The sequence below is a fragment of the Microcebus murinus genome, chromosome 2 (genome assembly GCF_040939455.1).
Source record: "Microcebus murinus isolate Inina chromosome 2, M.murinus_Inina_mat1.0, whole genome shotgun sequence".
In the NCBI taxonomy this organism is placed as follows: Eukaryota; Metazoa; Chordata; class Mammalia; order Primates; family Cheirogaleidae; genus Microcebus; species Microcebus murinus.
The window spans coordinates 33042613-33067634 of NC_134105.1; the positions used below are offsets into that span (position 1 = coordinate 33042613).

The window sequence follows — 25022 nt, forward strand, 5'->3', positions numbered from 1 at the left end:
GCCCTGCCCTTAGAGAACCCAAGTATGTAAGGGCCAAATTGTTACCTCCAACAAATTACAATAGGACTCCAGTGTGTATTCAGTATATTCACACTGGGGGGGCCAGGCCAGATTCCCAGAGGCGGTGGCCCCTGGTAGATGGGCCAAGAGGTGGAGAGCAAACCAAAATCACATAGAACTGTCAGGGCCAGAAGGAGGTCAGTGCTAATAGCCCAGAACCCTGGCTCTGAAGGCAACTGTAAGAGGGTGAAGGAGTGGCAATGTCGCCTTTCCCTCTCCCTCGGCTGCTGCTACTGAGGCTTTGTCAAGGGCTGTGTGTTTCACATGATGCTGAGGGACATGAGGGAAGTGAGCTTGTTTTCTTCCACATCATCTCTGTCGGTAGCACAAAGCCTGATACCAAAAAGGTATATCGTAGTTCAGCACAGTGATGAGAACACAGGCTCTGTACTCGATGGACTTCGGTTTGAATCCTGGCTCCTCGACTCAACTGGCTGTGTGACTTTAGGCAAGTCACTGAACTTAGCCTCATCTATAAAACAGGAATGATGATGCATGCCTTCATTTCACACGACTGTTATGAAAATTAAATTAGCTAATATAAAGTGCCCTAAAATATTGTGAATGCTTTGCTGACCCTTTGCTGAAATGACAGAAGGAACACTGAGCGGTCCCCCATGGAAGCTGCCTTGCCTCAGAGCCTTGGGCCCAAACCCAGGATGCTGACGGCACCCACTGGCAGTCCTGGAAGTCAGCAGTTCTAAACATACAGTCCTTCCTCACCCACAACCCGCTCCGGTACCACCCTGTTCACCAGGCTGACAAGGCCAATCCACTACCCCAGGAGGATGTGTCCCTCCCGTCAGATACCTCACTGACAAGCCTCCAACAGCCTTTTTGCCCAGCACTCCACCACCTCTGGACCCTCCATGGCCATTCCTAACCGTACCTCTCTCTCGGTGCCCAAGGCCAAGCCCACCTGTGAGCCCTGTGGCCATCATCTTTACCAATACATTGCTAGCACCTAGTGCAGTTCCTGACATATAGAGGTACAAGGTGACAGGTATTGAATTAAAGTTTTATCTGGTTCATGGCCTCCATTTCCACAGCCACTATCCTGGCTCTGAATTAACCATGACCTCTTGCTTACCTTACTGTACCTTTCCTTTGGCCTCCCTGCCTGTAGTTTCTCCTCACAAGGCCTTCCTCTGCTAACTACCAGACTGAACTGACTGAAGCCCAACTCTGACCAAGTCACTTCCCTGTCCCAAACACTCCCACAGCTGCCCCCAAACATCTCAGCCTGCCATGCACCACCATGCCAACCGGCCCTCTCTACTTCTACAGCTGGTCCCCTGCCCTGCACCTGTCACCCCAACACTCCAGCTAGTTGGCCTCCTTGCTCTCTTGGCACCTCCACACCACCCATGCCACCCTCCCGAGGCACTGCAGGAACCAAGCAGATTCTGGAGATGGCTAAGCTGTGGGATCTGCAGAACCCTCACCCAGCATCACCCAGTGCGCCTCACCCCCCACCAATATACATACCACTCCCCACTCCAGGCTGGCAGCTCCTCACACAGTTAATTAGCACCATGTCACTGAGGACCAGCCTGAGTGGCCAGTGACAGGAGCTGACCCCTGACCCCAGGGCTGGGAAGCAGTCCACATCAAACTCTTACAGCGCGACCCTTTTAGCACGCACAGTAACTCGGGGCACCGCCAGCTGAAGCTCATTAAAGCTGTCTCTTTGGTGCGAGGGCCATTAACCTCACTGCTCAAAACCCACGCCTCCCCTCCCCGCCTCTCCCAGCCCAATTAATGCCCTGCATCCTCCTTCCCTTCCAAGCACCCTCACCCACACCTCGGAGGCAGCCAGAGCTGGCAGGGCAGCCCTCTTCATTCAGAGACTACAAAGACCAAGTGCCAAGAACCCCCCAGGGAGCCCTGGTGCTGGCAAAGGCACGAGAGGAGGGAGCTCCTTGAGCACCCACTATGTGCCAGGCACTGCACAAGCTCTTTACACAGCTGATCTGTGGAACCTTCCCAACAGCCCTGAAAGGCAGGTGGCACTGTCCTTCATCTAAGGTCACAGGGTCCTTGGTGGTGGAGCCAGAACTTCCTGTGGCTCCAAAGCCCTTGCTCCACTGTCACTCAAAGCCTTGGGCTGCCCTATGGGGCCCACCCAGGTGGAGAAACTTTCTTCTCTGAAGGAGGAAGGGCTACCTCAGGGATCCTAACCCAGGGTCAACAGGGTGAACAGACAGGAGGGGCATCACTGAGTCTCAAGAGGAACCAAGAGTGTGTCCATGTATCTTCTCACAAAGGGGTTCCCTGGGACAGACACACAGAAGCAGGGCACCCATATCAAGGCCATGTAGGGTGCATTAACCCAGTCCCACTCTCCCTCCCACCAGCCAGACTCAAGGACTAACAGGTCCCTCTCCCCTGGAACAAAACAAGTCTTCTCACTGGTTCTCTCTCTCTGGTCCCTCCCTTTCCCATCCCTCTTTCATGGATTCATTTAGCCATGTACCCATTCATCCATTCATCCACATGCATTTATTGAGCACCTACTAAGAACTAGTTTTGTGCAGCACAAACATTCTCATTGATTCTGCATCAGAGCTTTGATCATTCTCTTGTTCACAAACTTCCTATATCACCTCAAAACCTCAGGAAAAATCTACACCCTTTAACTATGCAGCATTCAAGGCCCTGCTTACGTCTTTATTTTCTGGCTGTTCCCAAACCCAAATTTTCCACTCCAGTCACAGGAAACTACTTGTAGACGTCTGAACTTGTTTTCTCAATACACTGGCCCTCATGCCCCCCTGGTCTTTGTACACATAGTCTTCCTGCCTAAAATACCCCTACATTTTTTCTGCCTAGCAAGCTCCTATTCATCATTCAAAGATCCCAACTCAAGTGTTCTCTTCTTTAGGAAACTTCCTGCTGATCTCCCAGGCACATCACCTTGCACATCTCTAAGTTGCATGGAGAACTTCTATGGGGGGGAACAGCAGTTCCAGTGGAGTACCCCCAGTTCCCCAGGCCTGTTGACTGCTTCCTCTTTTATCCTGGACCTCAGAAGAGCCTTGGGATGTCCCAAAAAGAATGATATGGGGCATCCCAGGAGTCAGTGAGATGTAACTGAAGAAGCAAAAGCTACCCTGGCAGTTGAGGACAGGGAACACTTCCCCTGGGGAGATGCAGGTGCTTCTATCACAGCCCTTAGTCCCCTGGGTGGCAAGCGCCTGTTTCATTCTCTGTCTCTGTCCAGGATATGCACTCCCTGAGGACAGGAACTTCTACTCAGCATGCTCGGCACCCACTAGGTACCAGTGAATGTCTGTGGAATGGATAAAGGGGCTACTCCTAGGTCCTTCGGGTATATCTCTCCAGTCCCCATAATGATACCTACCCAAAGGTACGCAGGTTGTAATAATGTTGCAGCACCACCCAGGAATACCCTAGCTCCTCCTCACTTGGAAAAAGTCTATGCCCTGGTCAAGTACCCCACTTGACAGTATTTGCATGCACACATGTGCGTATGCAAACAAAATAAGAGACAGAAACGAACAGATACACTTTCTGACAGATACACACAGGCCGGTGGTTGTTTCCCTAAACAGACACATGCCCTCAGAAAAATACGGATACGTTGTTATACATACACACACCCCCTTTAAACAGACGCATATTAATATAATTATAGACACATTACACTCTTAGAGACATTTAGCTAATGGTGTCACACATATGTAGACATACAAATACTCACAGACAGACACATATTCATACTGATGTATCAAAAGCTAGCAGAGCCTCCAATTGTCTGGAATCATAGCCACTCCATTCTCCTACCAACTAGGAATCCCCCTGAGGGTGTACCCCCACCTGGTACCCCAAGTGGCCCCTCCCAACCCAGGCAGCGCTCAATGGAGGCTGCCGCTCCTGAGGGGGAGTCAATACCCTGTGGACGGAGCCATCGGTCAGAAGGACCCCGACTAATTAAAAGCTGGTGAGGTTTAAATAATTCATCTCCTTAACTCCCATTGATCGTCCAGTTTAGTGGCCACAGACCTGAAACAATATTAAACAGCCTCCTCCAGCTCCATGGGGGCTGGGTAAGCTGACATGTGCCCACCCTGTGAGGACACTGCCCACTAGGGATGCAGCCAGTGAGAGGGAACCTTGGCCTGAATCCAAGGCCACCTGTGACTCACCCAAAGCCAAGACCCCAACCTCCTCGGAAATGTTTTGAGAGGTGCTTTCCAGTGGTCCTGTTCAGTAATCCCCTCACTCCACCCCTCTCCCACTCCCCAGCTATGGAGAGAGCCCTGCTGGGGCAGTGAACGAGCCATGGAATCCCTCTGCGTGCCAGAAGACTGGGGCAGGCAGGCAGGGGACTGACCAAGCTGCCAGGGGGATATTCGAAGGGACTGACCGATGCCGCTGTGGGGCCGACCTATGTGCTGCAGGCTGAGGCCCTTGTTCATGTCTAGAAGTCCATTCTTGGGCCAGCAGCCCATGGCGAAGCTGTAAGCCTGGAAGACAGGAGGCAAGAGTGATTAACAGAGGCCCTGATCCCTGAACCAACCATACTCACCAGGTCTCCCCCCACCCCCAGATCTTCCCACCAAGGGCTTATTCTCATAACGCTACCTTGTGAGAGTCCCCTCGCTGGGTCCCCTTGCCACTCCCTAGCAAAAAATCCCTTCCTTCTCCAGAGTTCCCTTTCTCCAGGGCTTATTCCCAACCAAGTCCCTAGCCCTCAGCCCTCATGGAGTACCCTTTATCAGGGCTCCTCTCTAGAGAGCTCCCAGTGACTAGGATCTTCCTCATCAGGAGCCCTCCTCTCACCAGGGCACCCCCTTCACCATGCAGGCCCCTTAGATTCCCCCCTCTCCAGAGCCCCAAGCACTTTGCTGGGCTCCCTCCCCACGGCATTACTGGTCACCAAGTCTGGCTTCAGGAAGCACCTTGGAGTCCAGCATATCCAAACTTCACTCTAGAGATAGGAATATGAAAGCCAGGGCCCTGAGCAGGCCTGGCTGTGGAAGTCTCTGTGTGTCATGTGGGGGCTCAACTGAGGCGTGGAGTAAGGTCACCTGCTCAACTCAAGCAGCTGTGAGGGGAGTACATGAGGGTGTGTGTGTGTGTGTGTGTGTGTGTGTGTGTGTGTGTGTGTGTGGTGGGGGGAGCAGATGCTCTGCTGAAGGTCAAGTGCTCACTTATGCATATTCAAAGCGGCCACCCATCGATCTGTACTTAATTGTTTTCCTGGGGTTGGGGAAGGAAGTGCTGGGGGCATCGATCTGCTCAGGCCCCCAGCACTACGCTGCCCCCCCCCTCCATCCCCTCCCTCCACCTGCCAGCAACCTCCACCTGAGGGACACATGGCAGGAAGAGGACAGCACCTTCTCTTACAGGCACGACTGACTTGACATCACAGATGAGGAAACTGAGGTCCAGAAAGAAGAGACTTACATGGCTTAGAATGCTATGAAGTGGCCAAACAGAATTTGATTCCAGCTTATCTTGCTAACAAAGTCCTGGGCTTCTACCAGTGGGCCTGGCAGCTAGTTGAATCTTCAAACATTACCCATCCCCTCACTTTTGAAGTCCCCAAAAAGCAGGCTGCCCTTTTCCCATTGTCAGGACAGTGGGAAGGACAGTGATCAATAAGAATGAAGCTTAGGTGAATTCTAGAAGTTGTGGGGGGAGAGGGTGACAGCATCCTGTGATGGAACCAAAGTGACTGCCAGCCATGGTCAGATGGGCACTACGGTGCTCCAGCCCATTTTGAGGCCCAGGAGGTCCCCATCCCACTAACACAGAGGGGCAAGGGCCCAGCATAGGGTCAGAAACACAAGCCAGGAAGCTGGGCACAGGGGTTGTGCCAAAGCCCAGGGCACAGACTCTGTCCACCCTTCCTTCCCAGCTGCAGAAACTAACCAACCCGTCAGCACTGTGGGGACTAGAAGGCTAGAGGCCAGTGTCCTGAAACCTCAGCACCCTCCAAAGCCATGTTCCTTGACCACAGATGTACCAGCCGCAGCCCAACTTCCCAGCCAACCTCTTCCTAGGTCACAGCTGAACCCACAAATCGGGGGCTGAGTGTGAGGCTCAAGGACAGGGGAGAAGACGCTGGCCTAGAGCCAGGGCAGAGCGGGACGCAGGCAGCAAGGGAAGCAGCCAGTGGGCGGTGCACAGCTGGAAGAGCTGCTGAGCCTGGTCAGGGCTGAGGCTGGAGCGCAGTGGGCCAGAGAGCAGTGGCGGCCGCCTTTCAAGTACTTTAAAATCACTTACAAAGGCCGGATTAAACGATCAGAAATTCCATTTAATAGGACAAATAAAGAAATAACAATCTACTCTATCAGCCTGGAGGAGGCGAGCTGGATGGTTTTTTTTTTTCCCCTCTAAAAAGGAAAAAGGGAAGGAAGGGGGAAAAAAGAAGGATAATGTGTGTTTACTCAAGCAAAGAAAAAAATATTTAAGTGATGTCGGGGAGAAGATTGCAGTAACTAGTGAAGAATAACATCGTCTACTTTGCTGTCAAATCACACCCGAATTTCAGTAATAGATTCTCGGCTGACACTCAATTCAATTCGAAGGTGATCCTGCTTTATCCCAGCCCATCAAATATTAAACACTTGCATTAGCAGGTGCTGCCGCTTCCCGGCTTAAAGCGGCGGGCGGGCGGCAGGGCTGCTGAGGCCCCTCCGCTCTGCTTGCAGCTCGGGGACAGGGCAGCTCAGCGTTATCTGCACGTCATTCTGAGTCTTATCGCAGCTAAGCGGGAAGACCACTTCAGATAACATTAGATGCTTGCCCTGCGCATCACCATGATTAGATTATTATTGTAATTATGACTCCCCAAGATCTTCTGCAGACTGGGCAGAGCGGGAGGGGTATGGAGGGCAGCAGAGCCCAGGAGGGCCAGGCTGGGCCAGGGCAAGCTGGAGTCCCTGGCAGGAAAGCGGAGGTGCCAGGCAAGGCAGCAGCCTGGTCCCGCCTGACGGATGCCTTTCAGGAAGGGCAGTCTAGCTTGTCAGAGCGAGGGCGAGATGAATTGGCGTCTCCACTGCGGCCGCGGGTGTCATGCCGCACAGTTTCATATTCCCAGATAAGGCGTGATAACCAATTGCTACCGTGACATGGCCTCATCCAGCACTTCCTCAGGGGGGTATAGGGTGGGGGGAGGAGTGGCGCGTGCACATGGGTCTGCCAAGCTCCTAATAAGAGGGATTTAATTTTTACAAATGCTGCTTCCAGCGGGGCTTTCACATACCAGCCAAAGTCCAAAATGATATTAAAAACGGTTAATTAAAACTGCTCTCCTTCAGCCTGGGCTCTCCCCCTGCTGCCCTGCTGAGAACCCTGGCACGTCTCCCCCAGGTACCGACACACACCCCTGCAGAGCTTAACCTTCAGACATAACCACCAGCTTCGTGGAACCACCCTAGGCACAGTGTCGGGGGCCCAGCACGTCAAGCTTCCCTCAGCTCCTGTCATCCCGAGTACCCCTCAGGCACAGCACAGACACAGATAGCCACCTAGAGAACACAGAGGATCCTACAGCAAACTTTGTATGGTCTACATACTCCCACCTACTGCCCCTCTGCACCTGCACCCACACACCACCACCCCGGCACTCACTTCTAAAGCCCATGCCCCTCCCGCTCAGATATGTAGACCACAACGTGGCCCGACCACATATATGCGGCACACCACACATGCATCAGACTCTCAGGTGACTCTGCCTGTCCTTTCATTCCTTGCTCCCTCTACACGCTCTCCTTAAGAGATTACATCTGTCTACACGTTTTAGGAGAGCCCTTCCTGGGAGTCCAGCTCAGGGCAAGGTGATATGGGTTATGCCTAGAGATTCTAGCTGAGAAGTCAAGGCCAGTACCCAGGGACTGTCAGAGCAGGGGGATTAGGGAGGCTGAGTCCTGTGGGTTGCCTGCAGTGGGGACACTGAAGACAACAAGGCCATGTGGGCATGGACAACTTCCTGGAGGGAGTGGTACTAGAGGGCCAGGAGCATCTGACAGATGATAGGAGAGTGCAACATTCCAGACAGAAGTCTCAGCAAGGACAAAGGAGAGTGGCAGGAGTGAGCACAAGGGCTTGGGGCAGTCAACTTAGAGAGAAGGAGCAACATCTTAAGGCACTGCCTTCCAACTCCACATGCCAACAGCAAAGCAGCCACCAGTGGGCCTTGTGTTCAGCCCTTTACTCTGCTCCCTCTCCCTGCTCCCTTGCTCACTCCTGCCAGCCTGTGGGGTGTGCGGGGAAAGGGGCCCAGAAGCTCTCTGACCTTGATCAGTATGGGGCAGGAATCTGTTTAGAGTTCTTTCCATGAGCTTGTGCCTGAGCCTCTTTCCCAGCGCTGGCTCCAAACTCTGGGTGCCACTTTTCCAGCTGCACCTCTCTCAGCAATCAGGGCCCACCTGCCCAGCATCAGGGCCCACCTGCCCAGTGGTGCAGTCAGCACCTACCCACTGGGGTTCCTGGCCAGAGAGCATGGCAGGTGGAGACTGAGGAGCTCCTGGATCCTGTACAGGGCAGGTACTGGTGCTGAGCCACTAGGACGGGTGGAGTTGAGGTGAAAGAGGCTGGCCTAGCACACCAGCCCACCCCAGTCCTGTGCTAGGCAGGCACGTGCATTTCCCTTCCCCTGGGCTGCTGTCATTTCCATGCGCAGGGAAGCAGGTGCCGAGCTGTTCCCGCCTGGCTCTCCCCTCTCGTGGCTCTGCCTGCCTTGGCTGCTGCCCCATTAGCTTAGTGGCCAGCCATCTGCGACGGGCCTGCCGCACAGCCCTGCTGTAGGCGCGGCGGGTGGCCCCCTGTGTAACAGGGAGCTTTGCCATTAGCGCCTTTAATATTCTGACACCTCAGCACAGCCTGCTATTACATGCAAACGCTGATCGCCCTGTGAAATTACATTGCTGGGCCCGCGAAATGGAATCGTGTATAATCAGCCTCCTCCATGCACTGTCAGTCCCATCACAAACACGGCGCCCGGCGGCTTACGGGGGCTTAGCAGCTGCGACAAGTGTATTGGGTTTAATAGATGAAGTAGCCCTCATCGGCAGCAGCATCCTTCAAAGAGGAAAGAAGAGGCATCAACAGCTGCTATGGTGTCTCTGCCCACCCATACACCACCTATCAGGGTCCTAAGAATGGGGTGGGCACAGAGGGGGCAGGGCAGTGGTTGGGCTAAAGGGCTAGAACCTAGTTCAGCCCACACATGGAAGAACAGACTACTCTGCGACTTCCAGAAAATCCAGAGCTTCCAAGCTGGCACCAGCACATCCAGCGTATGCAGCCTCACCATGTGCTGGGCAGGAGCAGGCCTTTTACCATACCTCTGGATGACCTGTTACCCTGTGGGCCTAAGGCTCACAGGCCATTTCCCAAGATTAGGAACCACATCAAACCACCTGCCATTCCCCTAACACCCAACAGAGATGAAGCTATAAAGATGACATTCTAGAAGATGGGGGAGAGAAAGTCTGACATATAAATACTACTTAACTTTTTATCCAACTGACCAACTCTTCCACAGCTGGTGAACCAAGTACCCAGGACACAGGTAAATATTAGGATGGCATGTGCCATGTATACTTATGGCACACCCAATAGCCCATGCCTCATAGAAAAGCAGTATGTTCAGTATGCAGGAGTCAGATGAACCTGGATTTGACTCCCAGTTCTGCCAGTTATTAGCAACATAACTTTGGATGAGTTATTAAAACTCTCTGAGCTGCAGTTTCTTACAAAATGGGATGGTGGTACTTTCCCCCAGCTATACCTGAGTTTACCCTGAAATATTAACTCCCACTGCCACCTCCAGATATTTTGACGCCATTGCTCAAAATGCACACTGCCTGTGAGAATACTACTCCCTCTCCCTTGTCCAGGTTCAGCCTCAGCCAATTGTAGCAGACTATATTTTCCAGTGGTGGCTGCAACACTATTTCCTATTCCACATGCTAGACTTACACTGTGATTTTGACATACCTGTCATTAAGACAGGGAGTCTATGTCCTCTCCCCTGACCTGGAAACAGGGTGGGCTTTTGTGACTACTTCAACCTATGAGTAACATAGAAGAAATGTGACCTCAAGGCTACTGCAGAAATGTTTAGGCACCTTGTACCTCAATTGCTGGAACACTTTTCCTGGAACCCTGAGCTGCTATGTTAAGTAGTCAGACTGCCCCCAAGGTAGCCATGCTATAAGGAAGCCCAAACCAACCCATGCAGACAGACTACACAATGAAGCCATGAGACTAGGGGAAGAATGAGGTGCCCAGTAGCCCCCAGTTGCTTCAACAACACAGTGCGCCAATTCCAGTAATTTTCCTGACTGCACCCACATGAAAATCCTAAGCCAGAACCACATAACCAAGCCCTTCCAGAATTCCTGATTCACAGAAACCATGAATGATAATGAAATAAAATATGTGTTGTTTTAAGTCATTAAGTTTTGGGGTGATTAATTATGCAGCAATACTGACTGGAAAACCAATACCTATTCACTTATGTATATTCTCTGCCAATATCCTCAAATTTGTCTTTCCTGCTGCTTCTAGACTATTCTTGCTCTCCCTCTGGGACTTCATTCTAAATCATCACTCTGCGCAACTTCAGTATCTCCAGGATAACATACCCATGAACCTTGCCTCTCAATCTCTCAACTCCCTATGCTCTAATGACTCCTCTTCTCTACCTATCTCAGCCATCGTTCCCCATGGCCACACGCCAGACCTTGTTATTACCCATACATGTTCTCCCTCTGAAATTTCACAATGACAGATTCTACTCTGATTCTACCCAGCCTCCTATCCTCCCAGCTTTTGTACACTCTCTCCCTCTATTCTAGCTTTTTTCCTCCAGTCTGTCCATCCCATTCTGGCTTCAATCCTTTTCTGCTAAGCCTGGACCCTTGAATCTATCACTTCAATCACCCATTCCCCAATCACCCACACTTCAACTCCCCTGCCTACTTATCCTAGCACATATTCCCTGAAAAACCCCAAGTATGACTCTATTTCTCCTCACTTGCACTTGAGCTAAGTGCTGCCAGAAAAAGACACTCTTACGTGTAGGAAGTAGTTACTACAGATCCAAAATCACAACCTTAGCAACCTTCAATGGTACCCAACAATCCCACTCCCTTCCTACTTTCACAAAGATAATAGAGCCACAAGACAGAACTCTTCCAACTGCATACCCCTCATCTACAAATGCATCTTCATCCTTCCCCACTCACTCCTTCACCTCCCCTGTTCCAGCAGGGGAGGCAGCTCACTTCTCATCTAAGGCCAATCCCCTACTTGTGCTTTATATGCCTGTCACTCTTTTCCTACCTCCTTGGTCCCTTCCTCCATCTATTATCCCCTTTCTTTCTAAATCCATAACCCCTTGTTCTCTAGTCTTTGCCATAGAAAAGAAATAAATAAATAAATCCATAACCCCTTCTTCTAGCTAGCTCCTTCCATTAGCATTCCAGCATATGCGTGAATCTCCACCACCTTCATACAACTTCTCTATGGCTCAATCTTCTCTTCATAAAATGGGGATAATAATAGTTCCTACCCCATAGAGTTGATATGAGGACTGAATGAGTCATTGTGTGTAAAGTGCTTAAAACACTGCCTGGCTCTTTGAAAGCTATGTAAGTATTAGATTATTATGTTTAAAGTCCTCCATGCACTCTTCATCCCCATTCAGCTACTGCTCTTCTCCTATTAACAGCCAAAATTCTCAGAGCTGCCTCCACTCACTTCCACCCCTTCCCCTTCACTCCTCAGTCCGTGCATAATGCCCCTATAATGCCACTCAGCTCCATGAGGTCAGCAACCGCAGCCACGATGCCCACCTCTGTGGACAGTTTCAGGTTCTTACCTGCCCTCGTCACTCTGAAGCCTGCTCCATCTCTGAAACACTTCTTTGGTTTTCTTGACATTCTACTCAGTTTTCCTAGCTCTCTGCTATTTCCTTACAATCTCTCATAGTATCCTCTGCATTCAGTCATCTTATATGTGCACTATATACTTTCCTCTTCCTATTTTTTCCTGCACGTTACCACTCTCCTTGGGTGATTTCCTCAACTCCCTTATTTTCAACCTAACTTCCAAATCTGTATGTCAACATATTCTCTCACTTACCTGGCATTTCCACCTGGATTTCACACAGACACTTGATTCTCAATATGTTTAAATCCCATTTCAACATCTCCTCTTCAAACTGCTCCTTCTCCTGTGTTCCCAAATCCCAGTGAAGGCCATTACCATCTACCTGGCCTACTGAGCCAGAAATGTGTGGTTCAACCTTGATTCTTTCCTCTTCCTTACTGGAGTGCTGTTTCATGCTTCCAAGACTTTACCCAAGCAATTCCTTAAGTCTGCCTAGCATGTCCTCTGCCTTCTACTTTTTGTCCTAATTTGAACACATGTTCCTCTTTCAACACTCGACTCAAAAGTACCTTCCTTTACAGTCTTTCCTGACTAATCCTTCCCTTACTCCCACCCTCAATATGCTGAGCAGCACCTGTAATGTTACATTTGTCTACATATCGGTTACTCCATCATGTAGGAGATTCTTAATGGCAAGGGTTGTATCTGTAGTCTCTGAATGGTTTGCATTGAGGAAAGGGAAAGGGAGGGAAGGGGAAAGGAGGAAAGGACACCTCCTTGGGGGTACTTCTGCCAGGCGGGCAGGCCTGGTTTCTGGAGTTGCCATTCCTGCCGGCCCTACCAATCTCTTTCCAGGAACCACTGCTATTCTTGCCCAGCGGAACAATAATCCTCTCATAGCCACTCATGGAACTGAGGGCTCAGCTGCCTGTGGTAAGAGAGAGAAGACTGTTCCTGCTCCCCTTCTCCTTTTCCATACTCTTCAACCTCTGGGTAACCCCCACCCCATTCCTCAGGCCCAGTGGGGATCTGACCAGCACAGCTACAGTCACAAAAGGATGGGCACTGGCATCAGGTAACGAAAGCCCATTCTCCCTAACAACAGCTGGTAGTTCTGTTGTGTGCACAGTGTTCTCTGGCTACCGACATACTTCAAGAGCCCCAGAGCTGCTGCTGCCTCTGTCCATCAACAGAACTTGAGTGGGATAATTATCCTCTCTGTGTACTTAACCTTACTGCTTACTGCCTACAACAGGAGGACGGCTGCCTCTAGTGTGCTGGGCCACCACCACAGCACAGGCAGGGGTTGTGCCACAGGTCAGGCTCCACAACATTTGGCACAGGGGGCCCAGGAGTGGAGGACAGCTGCCAGCTCAGTTTGATCCCATTAGGGTCCTGAGTATTTTCAGGTAAAGTTATCTCTTTCATGTTCCCAGATCCCTTGGCTTCACTGCTGAGTCAGAGGGAAGTTGGAGACACTGAAGTTTCTGAGATGAGAACCAGATACGTAGCTCCTGACCACGCTGCTTCAGCTCCCACAGAAGAAGGTGCCCTATCTGAGGCTCCATGTGTAGTCTAAGACAGTAGGTCAGTCTGAGCCAGCTGCCCAGAGTGAGAGCTACATTGTGAGTTTTCTTTGTTTTCATTACCATTTTCTCTCCTACTGCTTCTTTTTAGCCAGCCCTTTCCTCCCTGGGGTGCTGGGGATTGAATGAAACACCACCCCCGGCTCCAATAAGTGTATTTCAATTACATCTGTCACTGTATAACGATATAATGATATATCATGTGATATTAAATCCATGGTAATCATATCAGGGATTTTTTTTAATCGTGCACTAATCGCATTATTATATCTCTATAATTAACAACAGGAGGTATGGAAATTCAGTTAAGGCAGTGGGCTCAATGTACTCCCCCCCCAACCCCCATCCTTGTTCCCCTAGATTAGGACCTGAGTAGGGATGGGGACTGCAGGGCACTAGCAAGCTGCGTCAAAGCCCCTACTTCCCAGTGCCTTGGCCATGGGCAGAACCTTCAGCATCCAGGGCTGGCAAAGAGAGCCTGGACTGAGACCAGGGTGCTTGTCTATCTTGTGGCTGCTCAGTAAGAGCCTGGGGTAAAAGCCAAACAGAGAGGCCCGGCTACAAGGCTCAGCTGGGCCTTCCAGACTTCCTGCCCCTGGAGCATCAAATCATCTCCATAGAGAGGGCTGTTACCTTTTCTTCAACTAGCAAGGCCCAGAAAGGTGCTTGTAAGGCACAAAGCAAGATCCTGCCTCAACAGCCTCCTGCACCAGAATTCCTTCTGCTACTGCTACACATACTCCCTCCCTCTGACCTAGCCCCTGGGCTCCTAACAGTACAGTAGTGGGATGCCTCTGCCTCTCAGCCCTATCATCCCTGATGATGGCTGACCAAACCCAACCCTTCCTGGGGCCATTCCTCTCCAGTTCTCTGTCTCAATTCTGGCTCTTAGTATTACATGACAAGTGGGTTTTGGATAACCATCGGGTTGTTCCTCCATCCCCCATAAACAGTCTAAGTTCTTATGTGCTCCCATCCAGGCTCTAGATGGATAGAGGAGGGGCTAGGGACTGCAGCTTGAACTGTGTCAAATGACCCTGTCTCTCCCACCCCCCTTCCTGATACTGAGCTGTTAGGGCTAATCCCCTCAGGGGTGTCAGAACCAGTCTGCAAAGCAGAATTCTGTGTTTCAAGTCCAAAGCTTTGAACCTGGCATGTAACTAGTCCTCAGTGAGGGGCAGGCATTTTGCTAAGTTTGACTCTCAGAAGTTGGACAGGCCTGAAGATAAAAGAGAAAAATCATGTCCTTTTTCCTAATAAAAAGGAGACACTAATAGCAGTCAGCACTTAGGCAAAGCACTTTAAGTTTCTAAAGTGCTTTCCAAATTAAAATATAATCCTTTATTGAGCATACGACACCACCACCACTCATCACCCTTCACACACGAAGGTATGTGCATGTTTGCACACAGCACACACACCTTCATTTTATTTCTCCCTGGGAATAAGGAGAATGATGTTCAAAATATTCACCCCAGATCCTCAGATTGCTCATGTAACATGTATTTATTGAGCAACTAGCATGTGCCAAACCCTATGCTGGGCGCTAGAGATACACAGAGGAAGTAGACCAGGCCATTGGCCTTAAGCACCTCCCAAGCTAGAAGGAAAGACACGTGAACACACTTGCAAAACAATACTGGAGGGAAATCACCAAAAAGGACCTAATGGCCTTCAGTGGGACATACTAGGTGGGATTCCTAGGGAAGGTGGACATGCAGGCTAGGAACTCAGTTCAGTGATCTAAGCTGAGACAAGAAGAGTCCTAAGAAGCAGAGGAGTAGGTCAAGAAACTAAGAGTAGATAAGATCACCCAGGAAAAGAGTAAAACCCTTGAGAGTCACATAAAACCCTTCTCTTCCCTGATGTTTAGAGGGAGAAAAGGAAGGCTGAAAGATGAGAAGGTTCAATAATAGAGCCTCCAGAGCTAAGGCCCAAAGAACCTTCTCTCTGGGGCATACCCAACATCCTGGCCCCTGGATCTCCCTTTCTCAAATCAGCTTTCACTTTACCCAGGTGTAACACAATGGAAGTGTGCAGCTTTGCAATCACACTGACTCGTTCACAACAAATATTTACTGAGAGCTTATTACATTCCAAGCTATGTGTATAAATACAGCAATAGAGACACAGCACTGTCCTCAGAGAGCTTACAGGGCTTTCTCCAAGAGACTTAAGCTCAAAGAAGTGCTGTAATAAGGACTCAAACAAGAAATGTAAGCTCTATGATAGGACAGAGGAGGGTAACTTGACCTGCTTAGGGAACACATCCCTGAGGACAGGTAAGCCAAAAGTGAGTGACTGGGAGGAGGAGGTGTTTGGGGTCATGCTAAGGCCCTCAGGCAAACTGTGCCACAGCACCTGGAAGCAATCAAATCAAGACTAGCGTCTCTGGAGCACAGAAAGTGTGAAATGTGGCTGAGGAGGAAGGCAGGGAACACAGCCTGTGCAGGGCCTCAGAGGACACAGTAAGGATTTTGTACTGTTTTCGAAGGCCACCCAAGGGCCTCTCGCTATCATGCTATGTGATCCTGGAGTGTTAAACCAATGTTAAACGTTAGTTCTTTTACACATCTACCCCTCCCGACTTCTAAGGGTAGCCAGGCCTGGGCAAAACTAATAGAGAACCAAGACCATTTTCTGTCTAGAAGGAGAGGAAGAAATGCACAAACATTCATTCATTGACTATTCACACATTCACTGAAGGCCTGCCAAACCCTGGCAACTCAAAACAGAGTCACATGAAGACCCTGTCCTCATAGAACTCAGTTCTTTGAGGGGAAACCAATAACTGCCCATAACTGTGACAGAGAGTGAGCTGAGAGAACCATAGTAGGGGAATACAGAGAAGGAAAGTGAACAGGCCAGAGGCCTCTGGAGCTCAGAACAGCGCATGCTGCTTCCTAACCCTTGCCTCGATGCAAGGCAGCAGTTGGTTAGCTGGGACAGCACGCCCCACACAGATTGCAGATTCAGCAGGGGCAGGAACGTGAGGAGGACCCTGTGCCAAGGCTCCTGGGAAGGGGCTAGAGACCAGGCAGAAGCAAACCTAAGCCCGGATCTTCTGGTTACAAAGACAAAGGTTGAAAGGATGTGACCAAAGCCACAAAGGAGAGAAGAGAGGCCCATTGTATAGTCCCAGGATGAGTGGAAAGGGAGATCTTTAAAATAAGCAACAGGACTTGGATAGAAAATCATTTCAGGAAATGGCAACTCTAATCCCCAGGTCTCAGTTTCCTAACTGGAAAATGAGGGCCTTAATTACTTGATTTCTTGGATCCCTTCCTGATCTAAAATTCATCAGATCTGAGGCACTTCATTCAACCGCCCACAAGAGTCAGGCTTATTTCCCCTATTTTTGTTTATACTATTTCCCCACTTGGAACACCTAATTCTTTCCACCCTCTCCAAATCCTGTCTGCCCAGACAAAGACACCACCTTCAGGAAGCCCTTCATGATTTTTCTTTCCCCCTCATCCACATCCCACCCTGATCTCCACATCCAGTTCCCCCAACGGCACTTTGCTTAATCACATATTACATATGGTCTGGTACTGTTACTTGATGGGTCTAGGGACTACTTCATCACTCCCCAACCCCTGCCATCCATTTCGGGGGCAGGAGGGAAGCTCTACTCTCACAGGCCCTAGAAGCAGGCAGATGCTGTTCCTGCCTGAAGTCTGGGTCCCCATTCCCTCTGCCCACAGTCCTATGAGAACTCAACAGGACTCCACTTGAAAAGGGTGCTAAAAGCAATGATGTCTCCAAGTGCGATGGGAGATATTTGTGTCTGCTTTACCCTTGGCTTTTTGCTCCGGTTCAGGTAGGAGCGGGGTGGGCCGGCTGGCAGATCTGAGAGCGCGGCACGCCCCAGCGGGCAGGGCGCACAGCGCGGAGGAAGGCGCGAGTCAGTCTGGAGTGCTCCCCATTTATCAAGCTCACGCAGGCCGCCAGCCGAGCGAGTCTTTCTATCATTACACCTCTCAAAATCCGATTCATACCACTAATCCTGCCTTCATTCTCCCAGATTAATAACATCTCTTTCAACCTTCACAGTGTGATAAATAGACAAAGAGAGAACAAAAGGAGAGACAGAAGAGAGAAAAAGAGCTGGAGCAAGTCCCCATAATAGAGAGAGCCGAGAAAGAGGAGAGGGAAAAAAGGAGAGAGAGCGAGAGCAGGCAGCGGCCAGAGACTGTAGCTACCTTAGAGAGCCGCTCTGAGGAGAGCTGGCGGCTGCACCCTGCTATGAGCTCCGCTCCATCCCCAAAGAGAAAGAAAGGCTCGTTAACAGCTCCTTCCTGCCTGCACTTTTGTTCAAATTCTTTTCTTCCCTTCCAAACCTGCTTTAGGTCAAATTCCAGTGAAAATGAGTCTCCTGGCTTCCCCATCTCCTCCCAGCCTCCAACCAGGCCCAGGGAACCAACCTGGTCCTTGGCAGCAGGGCCGGGTCTGGGTACAAGACAGGGCTGGGAATGGGTTTAGCAAGGGTGGAGCAAGCTTGCCTAAAGCTTCGCCAGAGCTGTTCCCCCAACCTAAATCCTCATCCCCTTCCCTGCTCTTTCAGCAAGATGGGAGGGGAACAGAGCAAAGGGAGGGTTTGGGGTCTATTCCCTGCATATCATTCCAACCTTAGGCTCCATATGCTCCAATCCAAGGCCCCAAGGCCCCAGCAGCCCAGCCAGATGGAAAGTAGGCACCCCCCAAGCTTGCTAAAGCAGAGAGCAGTCCATACCTCCAAATTATGATGGAGAAGTATGATGGGGAGATAACCTCACTGGGCCCCAGCCCTACCCTAATGCAATTCATCTCTGACATTTCTTGTTCTCTCTGTCTGGATGCTCACCTGTGCTTAATCTCCATAGCACACTCTCTACCCTCCTCACAGACCCAGTTCAAGGGCTCCCCCTTCTGGATGCCCATCTGAGCTCTTCCAGGAGAATTCAGTCACTGTCTCTCTGGGGCCTGGAAGGCAACATCATTTACATTAACCTGCAGCGACTATGTGTTTCTTACACCCCACTGGGAGTCTGTCTTCAGAGTTCTCTATTCCTAGGTCCAAGTTGCCTGTGGCACAACACTTCCATTTGCTCTTGACTCTGTCTAAACTAGCCCTAGCTAAACATAGCTCAACCTTCCCTCCAGACTGCAAAGTATTCCTAGGCTGCTGGCCAGTCTGGCTCAGAGGCAGGAGCAGAAGCACTCCACATTGAGAAGCCTAAGTGGCCCTGAGCACCCATTGCCTTCACAATCCATCAGTGGGGGAAGGTAGGGCTGCACCAAGCTTGCTGACCACTCTTATCCCTCAGCACACTCACGGTGGCTGGGGGATTGGGTGAGGGGTGGTGCATGCAGAAGGAGGCCCAGCCCTGCCCAATCCAGCCTAGTGGGAGGAGCCTTCCAGGAGAGTCAAGGCTTCTCCAAGAATGGGTCCTGGTAGTGGATAGGAAAGACCAAAAGCAGACCCTTGGTAGAAAGCTGATAGCCTAGTGTTCTGTTTAGAGGCAGGTCTCATCTAGGGAATATCTTGCAGACACTTTCCAGTTTCTTTCCTCCAAAAACTCTCCCTCCATCCCTTCACCCAAAACACAGCCCTCTTTTGGGCCATCACTTCCAGCCACAACTCTCAAGTTTGCTCAATCACATCCCCACTTAGGGAAATAACTTGAAAGCTCAGAGAAAAGGAGAGTCACAGGGTCAAGTAAAAAAGCAAACCACAAGGGGAAAGGGACACTGCAATGGGTAGGGGGTAGTCCCTAGGATCCCTTTTACAAAAAATCTGGAAGTTCCATCAACCTTCCCTCAGCCCCATATCAGAAGGACTCTCAATACTTTCTTCTAGTCCACCAGGCCCCTAGGATCAGACACCTGCAATAGGGAGGGTGGAAGAATGACAGAGACTGATGTTCATCCATGGGCCCAAGTGACCCAAGGAGGTAGGGGCTAAAAAGGAAGAGCAAGAAGGAGAGAGAACGATCCAGCCTCAGCAAAGGGGAATAGTCCTCCCTACAACCCACCTAGCCTACTGGTGCCCTGGCCTTCAGGGCAGGCTAGGTTCAACTGGACACATAGGCCCACACTGCCTCTGAGTCTAAGGTCACAGGAGAATTCCAGAAACATGGATCTCAGGGCCTTCATCCCCTAACAGCTTGTGTTGCTGGCAGATCAGATAGCCTAGACTTCTGAGACAATGTCCCCAGGGGCTCAGAAAGATGTTCTGGCTGTTGCAGCCCCACCCCCGAAATGAGGCCCAGCCCAGGCTCTTGAGAAGTCACAGTGGCCCCTCTAGTCTCTGCCTCTATTGCCAATCCTTACCCAACACACTCTTGCCTCTCTCCTAGCCTTGCTTCCTCCAACTCCTCTTGCCCTCCCTGAGCTCTTCCTCCAAAGGTAAGCCACCACCAGTTACCCAACTCTGAGGGGTAAGCCTCATCTCCTCAGGGGGCTTTGCCATTTAGTTGAGAGAGACAACCCTAGATCCCAGTAAGGGGCCCTTCTGGGAATCAGATAGGAGTCAGACACAAAAGGGTCCCTGGCAGATCAAGAAGCCGGATCCAAGTAATGCTTTTGCCTCACTCCTTGAGTACCTAGTTCTAGAACTCACTCCTCCAGGCAGCCAGTGGCATAGAGCAAGGAAGGAGAAGTTGGGTCCTAATGTGTAAAAAGCTCCAGCAAAGCAAAATCATTTACTCTTCGGTGCGACTGCTCAGCAGAGCTAATAAATCTTGCATGAGCAGGGCCGATTCTAATTTCCTAATATGAAAAGGCATTTGGATTGAGAGAGAGGGGGAGATAAAAGTGATTGAATCTCCAATAGTCCAGGTTACTGACAAGAAACATCCTGCTCATCCCTGAGAGAAGGATGGCAGCACCCGCCCGCCTGCACACACCCATCCGTTCTGCCCCCTCTTGGCGCGATACATCTCAGTCTCTTCTATTGACAGGACGTGGCTTTAAACACAGTTACACAAGTTATCATTTCTGCCTTCTGATCAATCTGAATTTTCAGGACAATTACCCTCTTAATCAATGATTGCTATCAGCAGCCCTGCGCCTGGACGGATTTCTCAGCAAGGTAATCATGCCGCCAGGCTGGACGGCGCGTGCATAGGCAATGAAGCTCCGGGTGGGGTCTCCTCCCTCCTTCCTGAGCCCCCATATCCTAGCGCCACTGCCAGCATCGAGGACAAGGACGGCAAAGTGTGAAGGCCACTTCAAGGAGTGGTGGGAATAGAAGGAAGGGGGGGCAGCCACCCAGTCAGCCTTCCAAACTATCTGATTATGGAACAAACCTATTAAAACCCTGGATTTACTGCCCACCACCCTGATGCATCTCAGAATGCCCTCCTGCCATCATTCCTACTTCCTAATTAGCCTAATAAAGCCCAATTCTAATTACAGGCTCAAACTATTAGGGTGAGTAAGTACAAAGAAAAGAGAACTATTGGTTTTGCTAATCTCTCAGAAGCTACTAGCTCTATTCCTTTTCTCCCATGGACCTGGTTCATATGGGCTACTGACTGGAATGGCAGGGGCAGCTTCTTCTCCTTCTCAGATGCCCAAGGATCTGGAGTGATCACAAAGCCAGCCCTGCCTTGAGCCAGGAGGCCACCCAGCCCAATGCTCTCTCCTTCCACGGTCCTCCCACAGATCCAGCCCTCTGCATAAAATAACCCAGAGCCCCTCAGAAGAAGAGGGAAGGAAAGGAGAGGAGTCAAAGGAGTCAGTGCTGAGTTAGCTAGAGGCCATATTTGCCACCTTGGGGGCAACTCAGGGAAGTTTCTCACCTATTGTTGGGCAAGGACTTAACTACAGAAGCCAACAGTGTGCTGATAAGGACACTGGGCTAAGATAGTGATGAATGAACTTAGGCTCCAGCATGGGTGGCAGACATGTGCACACAGTTATACTCATGGCAGGGTGGGCTGTGGGATTAAAACAGGTCCCAACATTTTGCTATTACATCCCGAGAGGGAAAGAGAATTAGAAAGCATGTATGTCTTTATTCATTGACACTTACTGAGTGCTGCTCACAGGCTAAGTGGTGGGCATATAGCAGTGATTCCTAACTCTCATGGAGCTCACAATCTGCTAGGAAAGACAGACAAGTGAAAAAAAAAAAAAAAGCAAAAACAATAAAGTGAACTTGCACATGAATGTTTGTATTAGCCAAAAAGTGGTTATCAACTATCAAATGGCTATCAACCCAAATGTCAATCAACTGATGAGCAAATCAAGTAAATGTACTATATCCATTTAATGGAATATTATTTGGCAATAAAAAGAAATGAAGTACTGATTTATGGTACAACATGGATGAACCTTGACAATTATGCTAAGCAAAAGAAGCCAGTCACAAAAGGCCACACATAAGAAATTCACAGAATTGCCAGAATAGGCAAATTTATAGAGATGTAAAGTAGATTAGTGGTTGCTTAGGGCCGGGGTGTCTGAGAAGTAACTGTTAATGAAGGTTCTTTTAGGGGGGACAAAAATGTTCTAAACTTAGATGGTAATATAGTTGGACAACCCAGTGAATATACTAAAAAACAATAATTATATATCTTAAATGGGTGAATTGTATGATATATGAATTATATTTCAATAAAACTTTTTGCAAAAAAAATACTATGGCCAAAGAAGTGCAAGGAGCCCACAGCAGGCTCAGCAGCAGCAAACAAAGACAGAGTCTCTAGCACAGTGCCTAGCCCTCCAAAGGCACTTAATATAGGAGACATAGGTATGTGAACAGGGAGAAAGTTCCATTGGGAAATTGGAAAAGCCTTCACAGAGGACATAAGAGGAGTTAGGGCTTGAAAGATAAGCAGGAGTTCACTAGGCAAGAATGCAGTAAAGGGCTTTCCAGGATTGGGAGGCTTAGATGTGTGCCCTACAGGCTATTTTGGCACAGTTAGAAAAGTATTTTGGGTGCCTCAAAGGCCAAGCTAGGGTGCTTATACTTCATGCAGCAGATATCAAGAATTTTAAAGTAGAGAAGATCAGTACAGGATAGTCTGGAGTTTGATGGTTCAGTCATGGGAAACAACATGTCATAGCTGAAAGGGCATGGTTTTTGGAGTCACGATATCTGGGGTTTAAATCCTGAAGTCCTTCTCCCAATAAACTCTAAGGACCAGTGATGGCTAGGATTTTGTCTATTTTACTCACTATTTTATCCTCAGTGCTTAGCAGAGTGCCTGACCCAGTAGGTGTTCAAAAGCCACTTACTGAATGAAAACGAATGAATGAATGACTATGCTGAATTCAATCCTATTTGACACATATTTATTGAATACCTACCATACACCTTGGCACTCTAGTTATACAGTGTGAGCTCTTCAAGGGTAGGGACCCTGTCTGAGCTCTGACCTCTGGCCTCAGTGCCTTACACAGGTTCTGTCTGGCACAGGGCAGGTACTCAATCTATAGTTATTCCCTTCCCACTCCTGGTCTAAGAGGGTTCCCTAAGACCCAATGCATTCTTGGATAGGCTTGTTCTGAACTCATCACTATGGCTGGCAAGAGAAAGGAAGCTGAAGCTGTAGGGATGGAAGGCTTCAGTAGAGCTATAGGAGCAAAGTGGTGGTGCCCAAAGTATTTGCCCCAAAGCAACCATGGTGCTCTAGGAAGCCAGTAGACAATCTTGAGTCATAAAAGCTGGTAAAGAACTGGGTGGGAGTGACAGACCATTCTCATAGCCCGTTCTCAGAGTCTTCTGCAGACTGTCCTGTACCCAAGGCAGTGGGTCTCCATGCAGGGAGGAGGCTGGCATACACAGGTAAGGTGGAACATAAGCTGTAAGACTTGTAGGTGGATGGGGAGGGGAAGATATAAGCCTTATTTCCTAAGCATTCTATCCTGATCCTGAGATCTGCCATTTCCATATCTCCCTCTGGTCAGAAGAGCCCTTCTGACCACAGTATGAAGGGGCTCCTCAGTCTCCCAGCCCCCAATTCCTATAGGGCCCCCCCTCCTTTTCTTTCCTGCAGAGCTTCCCTCAAGCCATAAAAATAAAATAAAACACAAACACCCACAGTCCAGGAGGAGGGCGTCAGACAGATAATGGGCATTTTATATCTTTTTATGACACTCCCCATAGGCAGCTCAGCAATCACAGCGCAATAAAGGCAGGCATGCAGCTTGCATAGTTAAACAACTGCCGGGTAATTAGGCACAGCAAACACACCACTGGGGAGGCTTCGGGCCTGCCCTGGGATCTGCCTGCAGCCTGCCCGCCTGCTTGCAGCCAAGTAGGTGCCAAGCCCAGGCCTAGCACCGTAAGACCTGGTTGTGGTGGTGCTGGGGACAGACCACTGGTAGCTGCCATATGCACACTTGGGCTCATGCCAGTGCACACTCACAAGCACTTCCTGAGCAGCCAGCCTGGACCTCAGCACCCCATGAGAGCTGTTCTTCTTTTCCAAGTAGGGTAACCTAGGGTCACACGAGGGCCTTGCTTTAGGGCCATTAAAGAAGTTACACAAAGCACGAGCAGGGACTGGCTCATCAGGGTAGCTCAAAGCATATAAAGTGGCACAGGCAGGAGGCACATGACAGACATGCTTACATGGATCCTGTCTCTTGTAAATTTCAACTCAGTATAGAGCTGAAATTGAAATAAATTACATTTCTATCACTGTACTTACCTCTTCTATTGTATTTTCTCCCATCTGCCTATCGACCCACCCATCTTCCCTGCCAGACTGGGGGCTCTGTACAGGTAGAGACCAGGTCTGACTCACCTCTGAGTCCAGATGCCCCCAACCATAGGACTTGAGGGACTGACTGGTGGCTAGAGGTGAATATAGATGTCTTGGCCCAGGCAGAGCATAGGTCATTTGCTACCTGAGGCCTAGGTCCAGGCTGATCTAAGCCCAACCAAGAAAGAGAAGTCCTCACCAGTGTTGAGGCCACTGTACTAAGTCTACATATTGCCTATTCATTCTCTAGTGACTCAGCCAATCATATTCAGAAATTATAGGGAACTGAAGGCTAATAAATGGGACAAAATAAACAAAACCCTGCTACAATCCCACTTGAAGACTGAGATAGCCAAAGGTCCCATCTATAGGAGCCATTCACATCAGCTCTGAGGAGTCAGCCAGGGAAAATTAAGGCACCCAAGCTCAAACCACTCTTCCCCCAAAGAAGCTGACAACAGACCAAGTCAGCTCACAGGAAGACCACGGGCTGACCCAGCACAGTCCTATATGGATGTGAACAAACATCTAGATACTTTTCCTGGTCTCTACCTAGCCAACACTCAGAGTCTGCCAAGACAACAGACAAATGGGATCAAAGGCCAGAGGAAGGGCCTGGGCTGATCCCTACCTTTAGGGTACTAGGATCCCTCCTTTCCACCCCTGAAGCAACAGGGAGACAATAAGCTTCTTCTCACCCCCAAATTCTCACAGTGAAGCCCAAAGTCTAAAGACATTCCACTTCAGTCCAATCCATGCCAAACTGTGACAGGTGCTAGCTATCTAAACTCCCCCATAACAG

The 25022-nt window shown here is 49.8% G+C and overlaps 1 protein-coding gene across 9 annotated transcripts in view; it reads right to left on the bottom strand.

Annotated features, from left to right (window-relative positions):
* ERI3 (ERI1 exoribonuclease family member 3) overlaps positions 1 to 25022 on the bottom strand; it is a 133698-nt gene that overhangs the window by 24745 nt on the left and 83931 nt on the right. For 7 of the 9 annotated variants that reach the window (XM_012775946.3, XM_012775941.3, XM_075997643.1 and 4 more), the window contains one exon: positions 4451 to 4550. The exons of the other annotated variants lie outside the window; for them this stretch is intronic. In XM_012775946.3, the coding sequence (XP_012631400.1) occupies positions 4451 to 4550 (100 nt within the window). The remainder of the gene's footprint in view (positions 1 to 4450; positions 4551 to 25022) is intronic. 9 annotated transcript variants of the gene reach the window in all.